The sequence below is a fragment of the Heteronotia binoei genome, chromosome 20, assembly GCF_032191835.1.
Source record: "Heteronotia binoei isolate CCM8104 ecotype False Entrance Well chromosome 20, APGP_CSIRO_Hbin_v1, whole genome shotgun sequence".
Taxonomy (NCBI): domain Eukaryota; kingdom Metazoa; phylum Chordata; class Lepidosauria; order Squamata; family Gekkonidae; genus Heteronotia; species Heteronotia binoei.
Genome location: NC_083242.1, coordinates 29437285 through 29451758, shown reverse-complemented (window position 1 = coordinate 29451758; position 14474 = coordinate 29437285). Strand labels below are relative to the sequence as shown.

Below are 14474 nucleotides of genomic sequence, written 5' to 3'. Positions count from 1 at the left end.
CTACATCAGTGGGTGTGGCCTAATATGCAAGGGAGCTCCTGATAAAATTCCACCCCAGCTCCTAAAACTCATAATCCGAAGTTGACTGCCTCTGAATTTGGAGGTTCCATTCCCCTGAATACGCAAGCTCCCGGTATTCTAGTTAACGAGTACAAACGTTTAAGCACTTGAGTTCTTGATGCTGTTTCATACACTATCTGAAAAATTAAATATATCAAAAGGGATTTCTAACACCCCTCTCTGGGCCATTGCAACAAGATTTCTGGTTGCAGGCCAGTTACATTGCAACACACCTATAATTTTTTTATCCTCACTACATTGGCCAAATGCTTACGGATGCACACAACGGGAGAAGCCCATTTTCCCCCTCCTTTAGAAACTCCAAAAAACCATTTCCAGCCCAGCTTCCGTTTCCTCCCGACTCAAATCGATTAGCGCTTATTGGAAACGGTGCGGTAAATTGCTCTGCTAATCAAAGCAAAACAAGCCACGGATTTACATACTAAGTAAGGATTATGCAAAACAGCCAAAGATTCCTTTTTTTTAAAAAAAAAAAAAACTTCATCCACATGACTTCCTGAAAGACAGAATCCGAGCCGGCTAACTACGATGCTGTGGGCTCAGCTCAGATCACTTTTTTTTTTAATTGGGGCTTGGAGCTTTTCTGTGACTGACTCAGCAAAAAATTTGGGTTCAGCTGAAAAGAGCCGTAATCCTCAAAAAAGCACATTTAGCCAGGGCAAAGCCTGGAGTCTCTTCTACGCACTTTTCCCAACCACAGCAGAGATTGCCTTCTTTTGTTGTTGTTCAGTCGCACAGTTGAGTCCCGACTCTTTGTGACCCCATGGACAAAGTCACACCAGGCCCTCCTGTCTTCCACCATCCTCCAAAGTGCGCTCAGATTCATGTTGGTTATATCAGTAATGCTGTCCAGCCATCTCATCTTCTGCTATCCCCTTCTTCTTTTGCCTTCTTTCTTTCCAAGCATCATCTCAAGTGAGTGCTCCCTTCTTACTTGGGGGCCAAAGTATTTGAGCTTCAGCATCTGACCTTCCAGGGAACACTCTAGGTTGATTTCTCTCAGGACTGGCTGATTGGATCTTCTTGCAGTCCGAGGGACTCTCAAGAATCTTCTCCAGCACCACAGCTCAAAAGCATCTATTCTTCTGCGTTCGGCCTTCCTTATGGTCCAACTCTCACAGCCATACATTACCACTGGGAATACCATCACTTTGACCATACTGACTTTTGTTGGCAGGGTGACGTCTCTACTTTTTCAAAAGTTTTTATTAGTTTCAGAAACATTTAGAAAATAAGGAACAGAAAGAAAGGGAAAGGTAAAAGCACAATACATTCTGCTCTTGTTTTTATAAAATACTTTCCATAGTCAAAAGGATAGTTCTACCGTATTTTCTTAACAAATATTCTCTCTTGTTATTTTAATCTAAACGATATATATATATATATATATTCCATTTTAAAGCTGTATGATATAGATCTTTAGTTATATTCTAGTAATTTGCCAATTTTTCCAAAATGGGATTTAAAAGTTCGCTTAAAGAGGAATATTATAATATAAACACGGGAAAAAAGAAAAAGAAATCAGATCACACCAGAGAATCTTAAAAGTCTTGAGTGTCCAACCAAACATAAAATGTCATCCAGTTTTTTCTCGCTTCTTCTTTAGATTTCCCAGCTATCAGTTGGGATAAAAAGTCAAGCTCTGCAGTCTCCAAAACTTTCCCCACCAAGTCCATTTTCGAAGGAATTTCCTGACATTTCCATCTCTGCGCCAAAAGGATTCTAGCTGCAGTGTTGAAGTGTGCCAACATGTGTCTCATTTCTTTAGAATAATCCTCTGGAAATATATTCAATAAAAATAGTTCTGGTTTGAAATGTATCTGAGTTTTCATGATCTTCTGTAACATTTCGTGTACCATTTTCCAATAGCCTTTCACCATCTCACACGTCCACCACATATGATAAAAAGTACTAATTTGTATGGTGCACTTCCAACATTTATTAGACATGTTAGTATAAATCTTGCACAGTTTCTGTGGGGTCAAGTACTATCTATAAAACATTTTATAGAGGTTTTCTTTGAAAGTCACTGACCTAGTTAGTTTAACATTAAGTTTCCACAATCTTTCCCACTGTTCTAGTGTAATGTTATAACCAAAATTTTTCGCCCATTGGACCATACAATCCTTTACAACTTCATCTTGTGTCTTCATCTGAAGTAGATATGCGCACAGTTTGGAAATTAACTTTTCTTGTGGTCCCAAAAGAATTTTATCAAATAAGTATTGTTCACTAGAGAAGCCTCTCGCCTTGTCTTTAACATATCTGGATTCCATTTGCATTCTCATCCACCAGTTCATTTTAATGTCCATGTTTTCTAGTTCTTCTTTCGTTTTCAGTTGATTTTCTTTTCCCAACAAATCCTCATACCTGTAATTCTGGTTTGCTTTTAAAAGATTTGGGTGAGTAAATGCTTCTACTGGCGAAACCCATCCTGGAACTTTTGAGTAGATTTTAGGCTTTAACCATGACGAGGTATGATATAGAGATTTCCGAAACCAATGATTCTTAAAGTAAGAGTGGCCTTCAAGTCTTTGATACCACAAATAAGCATGCCATCCCATAGTCAAATCGTGTCCTCCTAACAACAGTTGTCTCTTTATCTTTCAACAACATCCAATCTCTTATCCACAACAGTATAGATGCTTTATAGTACAATTGCCAGTCTGGTAGACCCATACTTGCTCTTAATTTGGAATCCTGCAAGGTCTTTAATTTAATTCTGGATTTTTTGCCCTGCCACACATATTTAACGACCATCTTATTTAGCTCTTGAAAAAATCCACTGTTTAGGAATATTGGAACAGTTTGAAAGAGAAATAGTAGTCTTGGTAAAACATTCATTTTTATCAAAGCTATACTTCCCATTAAAGATAGGTTCAGATCATGCCATTTTTCCAAGTCTTTTTGAATTTCTTTAAGTAGTTTATCATAGTTGTCTGCTTTTAGATTGCTACATCGAGAATGATTAAAGGGCTGGAATACTTTCCCTATGAAAAAAGGTTGAAACGCTTGGGACTCTTTAGCTTGGAGAAACATCAGCTGCGGGGTGACATGATAGAGGTTTACAAAATAATGCATGGGATGGAGAAAGTAGAGAAAGAAGTACTTTTCTCCCTTTCCCACAATACAAGAACTCGTGGGCATTCGATGAAATTGCTGAGCAGACAGGTTAAAACGGATAAACGGAAGTACTTCTTCACCCAAAGGGTGATTAACATGTGGAATTCACTGCCACAGGAGGTGGTGGCGGCCACAAGCATAGCCACCTTCAAGAGGGGTTTAGATAAAAATATGGAGCAGAGGTCCATCAGTGGCTATTAGCCACTCTGTGTGTGTGTGTGTATAAATAATTTTTTGGGGCCACTGTGTAACACAGAGTGTTGGACTGGAAGGGCCTTTGGCCTGATCTAACATGGCTTCTCTTATGTTCTTCTGTGACACAGAGTGTTGGACTGGAGGGGCCATTGGCCTGATCCAACATGGCTTCTCTTATGTTCTTATGTGACTCAGAGTGTTGGACTGGAGGGGCCATTTGCCTGATCTAACATGGCTTCTCATATGTTCTTATGTGTCACAGAGTGTTGGACTGGATGGGCCACTGGCCTGATCCAACAGGGCTTCTCTTATGTTCTTCTGTGACACAGAGTGTTAATAATAATAATAATAATAATAATAATAATAATAATACATTTTATTTGTATCCCGCCCTCCCCGCCTAGGCGGCTCAGGGCGGCTAACAGCATTTCATACATTTACATAGATAGGTAAAACTTTAAATTTAACAATTAAAAATTAAACATATAAAAACCAGTCAATAGAATTAAAATACATAATTTAAGTTAAGTTAAATGTGTCTGGCAGCAATAAAAATATTCTGGCGCTGGTTCTGCCAGTTTAAATATTTCCATAATAATATTATAGATGGCGGTTCCTTTATTCCTAGCAACTCAGCAGTCGATATCAATGTAAGCTTGTCTGAAAAGGACGGTCTTGCAGGCCCTGCGGAACTGGTCAAGGTTCCGCAGGGCCCGCACTTCCTCCGGAAGGTGGTTCCACAGTGCAGGGGCCGCAGCTGAAAAGGCCCGTGCTCTGGTGTTTTGGAGCTTGACCTCTCTCGGCCCGGGGATGGTCATTTTATTTTTTCCCATTGACCTCAGTGCCCTCTGGGGTTCATATGGGGAGAGATGGTCCCTTAGGTAGGCTGGTCCTCGGCCATATAGGGCTTTAAAGGTAATGAGCAACACTTTGTACTGGACTCGGAAGATAATTGGCAGCCAGTGCAGTCCGCGCAGCCCCGGCCGTACGTGCTCCCGTTTCGAGAGCCCCAATAATAGCCTGGCCGACGCGTTCTGCACCAGCTGCAGCTTCCGGGTCCGGCACAGAGGTAGCCCCAAGTAGAGGGCATTACAGTAGTCCAATCTTGAGGTGACCGTTGCATGGATCACTGTTGCAAGGTCGCGACGCTCCAGGAAGGGGGCCAACTGCCTTGCCCGCTTCAGAAGGAAGAATGCTGACTTGGCAGTGGCTGTTATCTGGGCCTCCATTGATAATGAAGGCTCCAGTAAAACACCCAAGCTCTTTCCTGGTGCGCTGCTTTCAATGGTGCGCCTTCGAAGGTTGGGAGAGCTATTTCCCCTCCTAGGGCGCCGCGACCCACACAAAGGACCTCTGTCTTCGCTGGGTTCAGCTTCAGCCCACTCAGTCTGAGCCACGTCGCTACAGCCTGCAAGGCCCGATCTAGGTTCCCCGGGGCGGAGCCGGGCTGGCCGTCCATTAGTAGATAGAGCTGGGTGTCATCTGCATATTGATGGCAACCCAGCCCAAACCTCCAGACAATCTGGGCAAGGGGGCGCATATAAATGTTAAACAGCATTGGGGAGAGAACTGCTCCCTGAGGCACTCCACAATCAAGTGTGTGCCTCTGGGATCGCTCACCCCCAATAGCCACCCTTTGTCCCCGACCAGAGAGGAAGGAGGAAAGCCATTGCAAAGTGTTGGACTGGATGGGCCATTGGCCTGATCCAACATGGCTTCTCTTATGTTCTTCTGTGACACAGAGTGCTGGACTGGATGGGCCATTGGCCTGATCCAACATGGCTTCTCTTATGTTCTTCTGTGACACAGAGTGTTGGACTGGATGGGCCACTGGCCTGATCCAACATGGCTTCTCTTATGTTCTTATGATATAAAGCAATTTCCAGGAGTCTGTGGTGAGATGGCTGCTAGATCAGTCCCACAAAGAAAACCACAAAAGGTTTCGCCGAGGGAGCAGAGCCGCCTGCCTTCTCACCAACGTCCCGCAGCCCCCCTCACCTCGCAATTCCGAGCATGCATGGTGGCCTGTTTCTCCAGCTCGATCCGGGCCCTCTTGTGACTCATCTCCATTTGCATTTTCTCCCTTTCCGCTTGCAAGAGCCGCGTCCCCGAATGGATCTGCTCAGCCTCCGCTTCAACCTGGTGATGAAAAAAGACAGAGAGATAGCAGCACCTGCTGACCACACGGGGGGATTCAAAGGTAACTTGGGGCAGGGGTCCCCAACCCCAGGTCCATGGCCCGTTAGCAACCGGGCCATGAGTTGTATAACTATTTCATTATATATTATGTTACAATGTAGTAATAATAATAATAATAATATGACATTGGACCTGTATCCTGCCCTCCATTCCGAATCTTAAGAGTGGCTCACAATCTCCTTTACCTTCCTCCCCCACAACAGACACCCTGTGAGGTGGGTGGGGCTGAGAGAGCTCTCCCTGAAGCTGCCCTTTCAACGACAACTCCTGCGAGAGCTATGGCTGACCTAAGGCCATTCCAACGGCTGCAAGTGGAGGAGTGGGGAATCAAACCCGGTTCTCCCAGATAAGAGAGCTATGACTGACCCAAGGTCATTCCAGTAGGTGCAAGTGGAGGAGTCGGGAATCAAACCCGGTTCTCCCAGATAAGAGAGCTATGGCTGACCCAAGGCCATTCCAGCGGCTGCAAGTGGAGGAGTGGGGAATCAAACCCGGTTCTCCCAGATAAGAGAGCTATGGCTGACCTAAGGCCATTCCAGCGGCTGCAAGTGGAGGAGTGGGGAATCAAACCCGGTTCTCCCAGATAAGAGAGCTCTGGCTGACCCAAGGCCATTCCAGCAGCTGCAAGTGGAGGAGTGGGGAATCAAACCCGGTTCTCCCAGATAAGAGAGCTATGGCTGACCTAAGGCCATTCCAGCGGCTGCAAGTGGAGGAGTGGGGAATCAAACCCGGTTCTCCCAGATAAGAGAGCTATGGCTGACCCAAGGCCATTCCAGCAGCTGCAAGTGGAGGAGTGGGGAATCAAACCCGGTTCTCCCAGATAAGAGAGCTATGGCTGACCCAAGGCCATTCCAGCAGCTGCAAGTGGAGGAGTGGGGAATCAAACCTGGTTCTCCCAGATAAGAGAGCTATGGCTGACCTAAGGCCATTCCAGCGGCTGAAAGAGGAGGTGTGGGGAATCAAACCTGGTTCTCCCAGATAAGAGTTCATGCACTTAACCACTACACCAAACAGGCTTTTACCTTCTCCCCCCCACAACAGACACCTTGTGAGGTGGGTGGGGCTGAGAGGACTCCCCCAGCAGCTGCCCTTTCAAGGACAACCTCTGCCAGACCTATGGCTGACCCAAGGCCATTCCAGCAGCTTCAAGTGAAGGAGTGAGAAATCAAACCAGTTCTCCCCTAATAAGAGTCTACACACTTAGCCATTACACCAAAATAAAGTGCACAATTGTATCATCCCGAAACCATGCCCCCCGCCCCACCTGGTCCGTGGAAAAATTGTCTTCCACAAAACCAGTCCCTGGTGCCAAAAAGGTTGGGGACCGCTGACTTAGGGTGTATTCCAGAAGTCCCTGTCCCTCGAATCGGTTCAGAAGAGAGGCTCAGGGAACCTTCTGAGATTAAGTGGACATGGCGAATCCCAAGCAAGGAAATAATTACGAGCCCCCACTCCAACCCACCCAAAAGAGCACAAAATAAGTTTCTTTTTAGACAACTGAACTGGAAGCAAAAGCATCACATAATCTGTCATTAACTGGCAACAGAACTGAACAAAGAGTAGAATTTTGATTGCTGCTCCCATTATAACCACTCTTTACATCAGGAGTCCCCAGCCCTTTTAAGCCTGCAGGCACCTTTGGACGTCTGGCACAGCATTGGGGGGGGGTGCAGTTACGGAATGGCTGCCTCAGGAGGCGGAGCCAGCCACAAAACAGCTGCCGCAATTTACCTTCAGTCCCACAGTGAAGATCGTCACGCGGTGGAGGGAGGGAGAGGTGGAAAGACAGCAACTTTAAATGCATTCTCCAAGCTGCCAGCTGGCTTGGCTTGAAGAAGTGACCTAAAGAGAGAAATGCCTTCTCCAAGCTGGCCAGTGGGGGCTCTGAGAGCCACACAATGTGTGTGCAAGAGGCACAGTTTGACCACCCCTAGCTTAGAGCATGTGCCTGGCAAACTGCATGTTTTTTTAAAACCTCCACAGCCAATCAGAAGCCTTACCGGGCCAAAGACCCACCTGGCCCCACCCACTTTCTAAAAACAGCAGGCGCCAAGGTGCCTCACGGGCGCCATGTTGAGGACTCCTGCAAAATGGTGGGAAATGCAAAAAATACCTGAACAAGAGGACTTTGTTCAGACGTTTTTAGAGACGGCAGAAACGGATGTGCTTACGAAAAAATTAAGAGAAGGCAACACACAAGATAACAAGATGATCCGGCAACCACTGTATGATTGGTTGGGTGCAGCATGAGCTGGAATTTGAAGTAATTATGCAGCAATGTATGTGTATATAAAATAAGGGGTTAATGTTGCGTACTGTACTGAATAAGATAAAAACTTGAGAGGTGCAAGTATAAGGAATGTGCATTTGTGAGCCAAAAGAAAGAACTATAAAGTGATGGAATGATATAAGATACAATGGAAGATATAAACTATAAAGGACATTTTTTAAAAGGTAAAGGTAGTCCCCTGTGCAAGAACCAGTCGTTTCAGACTCTGGGGTGACGTCGCATCGCAACGTTTTCACGGCAGACTTTTTACGGGGTGGTTTGCCATTGCCTGTCCCAGTCATCTACACTTTCCGCCCAGCAAGCTGGGGACTCATTTGACCGACCTCGGAAGGATGGAAGGCTGAGTCAACCTTGAGCCGGCTACCTGAAAACCCAGCTTCTACCGTGGATCGAACTCAGGTCGTGAGCAGAGGGCTCCGACTGCAGTACTGCAGCTTTATCACTCTGCGCCACATATAGACTGTAAACTGTAAGTAAATGGATGCTCTCCCCCTCCACCCCTAATTTCCCCATACCCCCCTTAATAGTTCTTTCCTTTCCCCTCTTTTCTATGAAACCTAATAAAACTTTTAAAACTTTTAATTTGGAGGACTCCCTCACATCATCACTTTCCAAAGCACAAGGAGAGGGACGGTGGCTCAGTGGTAGAGCATCTGCTTGGTAAGCAGGAGGTTCCAGGTTCAATCCCCGGCATCTCCAACTAAAAAGGGTCCAGGCAAGTAGGTGTGGAAAAACTCAGCTTGAGACCCTGGAGAGCCATGAATGGGGCTGTGGCTCAGTGGCAGAGCATCTGCTTGGTAAGCAGAAGGTCCCAGGTTCAATCCCCGGCATCTCCAACTAAAAAGGGTCCAAGCAAACAGGTGTGAAAAACCTCAGGTTGAGACCCTGGAGAGCAGGGGAGGGAGGGTGGCTCAGTGGTAGAGCATCTGCTTGGTAAGCAGAAGGTCCCAGGTTCAATCCCCGGCATCTCCAACTAAAAAGGGTCCAGGCAAGTAGGCGTGAAAAACCTCAGCTTGAGACCCTGGAGAGCAGGGGAGGGAGGGTGGCTCAGTGGTAGAGCATCTGCTAGGTAAGCAGAAGGTCCCAGGTTCAATCCCCGGCATCTCCAACTAAAAAGGGTCCAGGCAAACAGGTGTGAAAAAACTCAGCTTGAGACCCTGGAGAGCCGCTGCCAGTCTGAGTAGACAAGACTGACTTTGATGGACCAAAGGTCTGATTCAGTAGAAGGCAGCTTCATATGTTCATGTTCAAGGGCTTCCAGCATCACCACCAGGTAGAAGCGACGGGATCGCAGAGACGTCTTACCCGCATCATTTCCTGGTACTGCAACTGCAGAGGCTGCTGCTGCATCTCCAGCACAGACGTGTCCAGCACAGACGTTTCATCGCCAGCCATAAACTCATTGAAATGCTTCATGACTGTGAGGACCATCGTATTGTCCTCCGGCTCTTCCCTGCTGCTTCCGAAAGAGAAAAAAAGACAATGGGGAAAATTTTGGAGGGGGGGGGGGTGTTGTGAGTCCCAACAGGCAGCTGCACACCAGTAACTGGACCATTGTTTAATTTTGTAAAAGACTGACAAAGTTTATTTCGCTTTCTACGAATAGTTTCGTTCATTCAGCATTTAAAGCGGTAAAACCATGCAAAATTAAAACTGAATGACCATAAAATCCTACATAAAAAGATATAGAATACTGTCGTAAAACTACAAATCTAACAGAACATGGCAGTTACAGCAAACAGACTGGGAAAGGAGTTTAGCCATTTCCTGACTGATTAGCGTTTTCCTTATTCTTGTGGCAAGCCAGCCAAATGTTGCTAACTTGTATGTAACCTCAGGGTTCTTATTGTCAAGAAGAGTCTTAAGGAGTTGCAGGTTTTGACTACTGGTAAAAGGTATGGCCGTGGAAAATGGAAGTACTTCGCGAAGATCATTATAAGCCTCACAGTCAAATATTACATGGACTTAAGATCCGATACCATAATTGCAGCAGCGACATAATCGTTCTTGGAACTGCGCTTTTTTGTATCTCCCCTCCACCACCGCTGAAGGGAGAACGTCCCACCTCACTTTCTACCAGCCGGGGTGGCCAAACTGTGACTCTTTCACACATATTGTGTGGCTCTCTAAGCTACCACCACCTCACTGGCCGGCTTGGAGAAGGGATTTCTCTCTTTAAATCACATCTCCAAGTCAGCATTTAAAGTTAAAGTTGCATTCTTTCCACCTCTCCCTCCCTCTCTCCCTGTCTCCTTCCTTCCTACCATCCTGTCTTGCAGCTCTCAAACATCTGACGTTCATGTCTTTTGTGGCTCTCAAACACCTGATGTTTATTCTATGTGGCTCTTACATTAAGCAAGTTTAGCCACCCCTGGTATGGATGGAACTCTCTGTCTGGGGCAGTGGTCCTCTGTATTTTTGGTGCTTTGGGGGGGAGGGGGGGACAGTGGGATGGTTTCTAATGTCCTGGCCCCACTGATGGACTTCCTGATGGCACTTGGGGGTTTTTGCCACAGTGTGACAGTGTTGGACTGGATGGGCCATTGGCCTGATCCAACATGGTTTCTCTTATGTTCTTATGAGCTTAGCCTTCCTAGCCCTCAGGCTAACCCTCTCGAGCTTCACTGCAACTCTGTGAAGGTAGGCAACGATATAACAGTGTGACTGATCCAAGATCACCCAACAAGCTTTGGTGCCTGAGCTGAGATTTGAACCTGGGCCTCCCAGATACTAACCCAAAACTCTAACCCTTACACATCAAACTGGCTTTCTTTTTTGCCCTGTGTGGACTGAGGGAAAGTTAGAGAAGTCCCTTCCCTCAGCCTGGGGGGTCCTCGCATACAGTATCTTGATGATGATATTGGATTTATATCCCGCCCTCCACTCCGAAGAGTCTCAGAGCGGCTCACAATCTCCTTTATCTTCCTCCCCACAACAGACACCCTGTGAGGTGGGTGGGGCGGAGAGGGCTCTCACAGCAGCTGCCCTTTCAAGGACAGAGTCTCAGAGCGGCCTACAATCTCCTTTCCCTTCCTCCCCCACAACAGACACCCTGTGAGGTGGGTGGGGCTGGAGAGGGCTCTCACAGCAGCTGCCCTTCCAAGGACAGAGTCTCAGAGTGGCCTACAATCTCCTTTCCCTTCCTCCCCCACAACAGACACCCTGTGAGGTGGGTGGGGCTGGAGAGGGCTCTCACAGCAGCTGCCCTTTCAAGGACAGAGTCTCAGAACGGCTCACAATCTCCTTTACCTTCCTCCTCCACAACAGACACCCTGTGAGGTGGGTGGGGCTGAGAGGGCTCTCACAGCAGCTGCCCTTTCAAGGACAGAGTCTCAGAGCGGCCTACAATCTCCTTTCCCTTCCTCCCCCACAACAGACACCCTGTGAGGTGGGTGGGGCTGGAGAGGGCTCTCCCAGGAGCTGCCCTTTCAAGGACAGAGTCTCAGAGCGGCTCACAATCTCCTTTCCCTCCCTCCCCCACAACAGACACCCTGTGAGGTGGGTGGGGCTGGAGAGGGCTCTCACAGCAGCTGCCCTTTCAAGGACAGAGTCTCAGAGCGGCTCACAATCTCCTTTCCCTCCCTCCCCCACAACAGATACCCTGTGAGGTGGGTGGGGCTGAGAGGGCTCTCACAGCAGCTGCCCTTTCGAGGACAGAGTCTCAGAGCTGCCTACAATCTCCTTTACCTTCCTCCCCCACAACAGACACCCTGTGAGGTGGGTGGGGCTGGAGAGGGCTCTCCCAGCAGCTGCCCTTTCAAGGACAGAGTCTCAGAGCGGCTCACAATCTCCTTTCCCTTCCTCCCCAACAACAGACAACCTGTGAGGTGGGTGGGGCTGAGAGGGCTCTCACAGCAGCTGCCCTTTCAAGGACAACCTCTGCCAGAGCTATGGCTAATCCAAGGCCATTCCAGCAGGTGCAATTGGAGGAGTGGGGAATCAAACCCGGTTCTCTCAGATAAGAGTCCACACACTTAACCACTACACCAAACTGGCTCTCTTGCTGATCAGTGACCCGTTTTTGGGGAGGTCTGTTGCTGATTTTGTGTCTCCGACCAGGACATTGGGCTGCAACAATTTGTGCCAAACAATAAATTTGGAAGCTGGTGTATGATGCAAATCGCATGGACGATAACAGAGGGTCACACCGATCTGCCATTTGCCTGGCCTTTAATTTTATTTTATTTTAATTGACCTTTTAACACATTTTTCGTCTGCAAATTGTTCTTTTGAGCGATCAGTAGTCTCTTTGGATGGGCTGAGTTTTTCATGCAGAATTTTAATCGGTGTTTTATACTTGTTACATTTTGTTTCGTAAGAAATCATACAGACCCCAAGATAATGCAGCTTGCCCAGGAAATCAATGAGGAGTATCAAATCACAAGACTGAGGCTAGATTCTCTTTACAGATGTCACCTCTCCCACAGAATGGAGACTTCAAGATCACACCTTATTTATAAAAAATAGCATACCAGCATCTTAACTTATTGGGGTGTAAATTGTTGGGGTCCAGAGCCCTGGCTGGTGTCTCAAATGACACGAACACAGAGAGAAATGTGGGTAGCTTCTAAAGCAGGGGCCCGCAGCCTTTCTGAGCAAGTAATTCCCTTTGGAACTCTGACACAAGATGGCGGTGAGTGCAGTCACAAAATGGCTGCTACAGGAGGCGGAGCCAGCCACAAAATGGGAGAGAGCGAGGCTATGCCAGATATATATCGTCTATTCTAATAGCAAAGTTGGGAGGTTCCAATAGTGAAGTTGGGTAGTTAAATTTGGTGGCTGGAGCTGGGAATGGGCAAGACAGGTACCCAGGTGGGTCTCAAGGGGGAAAGACAAACGTAGTGGTTAGCGTTGGACTAGAACCTGAGAGACCCAGATTCGAATCTCCACTCTGTCATGGAAGCTTGCTTGGGGACCTGGGGCCAGGCACATACTCTAAGCCAGGGTGGTCAAACTGTGGCTCTGTCACACATATTGTGTGGCTCTCAAAGCCTCCCTGCCCCATCAGCCAGCTTGGAGAAGGCATTTCTCTCTTTAGGTCACTTCTCTTAGGAGAGCCAGTTTGGTGCAGTGGTTAAGTGTGCGGACTCTTATCTGGGAGAACCGGGTTTGATTCCCCACTCCTCCACTTGCACCTGCTAGCATGGCCTTGGGTCAGCCATAGCTCTGGCAAAGGTTGTCCTTAAAAGGGCAGCTGCTGTGAGAGCCCTCTCCAGCCCCACCCACCTCACAGGGTGTCTGTTGTGGGGGAGGAAGGAAAAGGAGATTGTGAGCCGCTCTGAGACTCTGTCCTTGAAAGGGCAGCTGCTGTGAGAGCCCTTTCCAGCCCACCCACCTCACAGGGTGTCTGTTGTGAGGGAGGAAGGGAAAGGAGATTGTAGGCCGCTCTGAGACTCTGTCCTTGAAAGGGCAGCTGCTGAGAGAGCCCTCTCCAGCCCCACCACCTCACAGGGTGTCTGTTGTGGGGGAGGGAGGGAAAGGAGATTGTGAGCCGCTCTGAGACTCTTCGGAGTGGAGGGCGGGATATAAATCCAATATCTTCTTCATCTTCTTCTTCTTCTCCAAGTCAAGCCAGCTAGCAGCTTGGAGAATGCATTTAAAGTTGCTTTCTTTCCACCTCTCCCTCCCTCCTCCTTTCCCCCATCAATTCCCTCCCTCCCTTCCTTCCACGTGACTCTTACATTAAGCAAGTTTGGCCTCCTCTGCTCTAAACCAAACTACCTCAACAAGGTTGTTGTGAGGATGAAATGTTGAGTTTGAATGCAGGGAGCTTAGATTCTCAAAAATGTATTCCATGAAAATCGTGTTGGTTTCTCAGGTACTACTGGACTCAAATCTAGCTCTTTTATTGTGTTAGCTTGCAATAAGAGAAAAAGAATTCTCTTATTGTAGGGGGGGGGGAAATCTGCAAAGATAGGCAGATTTTAATCTTCAGGAATCCTTCTGTCTCATATATGAGGGACAACTTCTTTTGTTCCTCAAGTATTCCTTCTATTTGAGAAAGTTTGTTTGGGTAAAACTAGCCCCATGAGGCAAAGCACCACTGGCCTCCCCTCAAGGGGTAGCGTGAACAGCAAGGTGTTACTAATTGGTCTCTTGGCTTACAGGTTTCTTTTCATCTTCAAGGCCAGAGATGGAAGTGGAATGATTAGCTTCTCACGAGAACCTGTGGTCTGTGTGAGGGAAGGGGAGAACGGGAGTGTGTGTGTGAGATGAGGTAATCTTCCAGAGCAAGGGTGGCCAAACTTGCTCAACGTAAGGGCCACGTAGAATAAATGTCAGATATCTGAGAGCTGCAAGACATGAACGTTAGTTGTTTGAGAGCCAGAAGGAAGGAATCAAACAGATGAGGGAGGAGAGGTTGAAAGAAAGCCATTTTAACCTTAAATGCATCCTCCTCCAAGCCACCAGCAGAAATGCCTTCTCAAAGGCAGCTGATGGGGTCATGGGGGCTTCAAGAGCCACATAATGCGTGTGAAAGAGCCACATGTGGCTCCCGAGCCACAGTTTGGCCACTCCTGATCTATACCCTGTGGCTAATAGCCATTGATGGACCTCTGCTCCATATGTTTATCCAATCCCCTCT

General features: G+C 47.4%; 1 protein-coding gene across 1 annotated transcript in view; it reads right to left on the bottom strand.

Moving 5' to 3' along the window:
- The window catches only part of LOC132588214 (mitotic spindle assembly checkpoint protein MAD1-like), a 32945-nt gene that overhangs the window by 15432 nt on the left and 3039 nt on the right, over window positions 1-14474 (bottom strand). Inside the window, exons 2-3 of the mRNA XM_060260564.1 lie at window positions 9194-9344; window positions 5398-5538 (exon numbers count right to left, since the gene is read on the bottom strand). Of these exons, the coding sequence (XP_060116547.1) occupies window positions 5398-5538; window positions 9194-9344 (292 nt within the window). The remainder of the gene's footprint in view (window positions 1-5397; window positions 5539-9193; window positions 9345-14474) is intronic.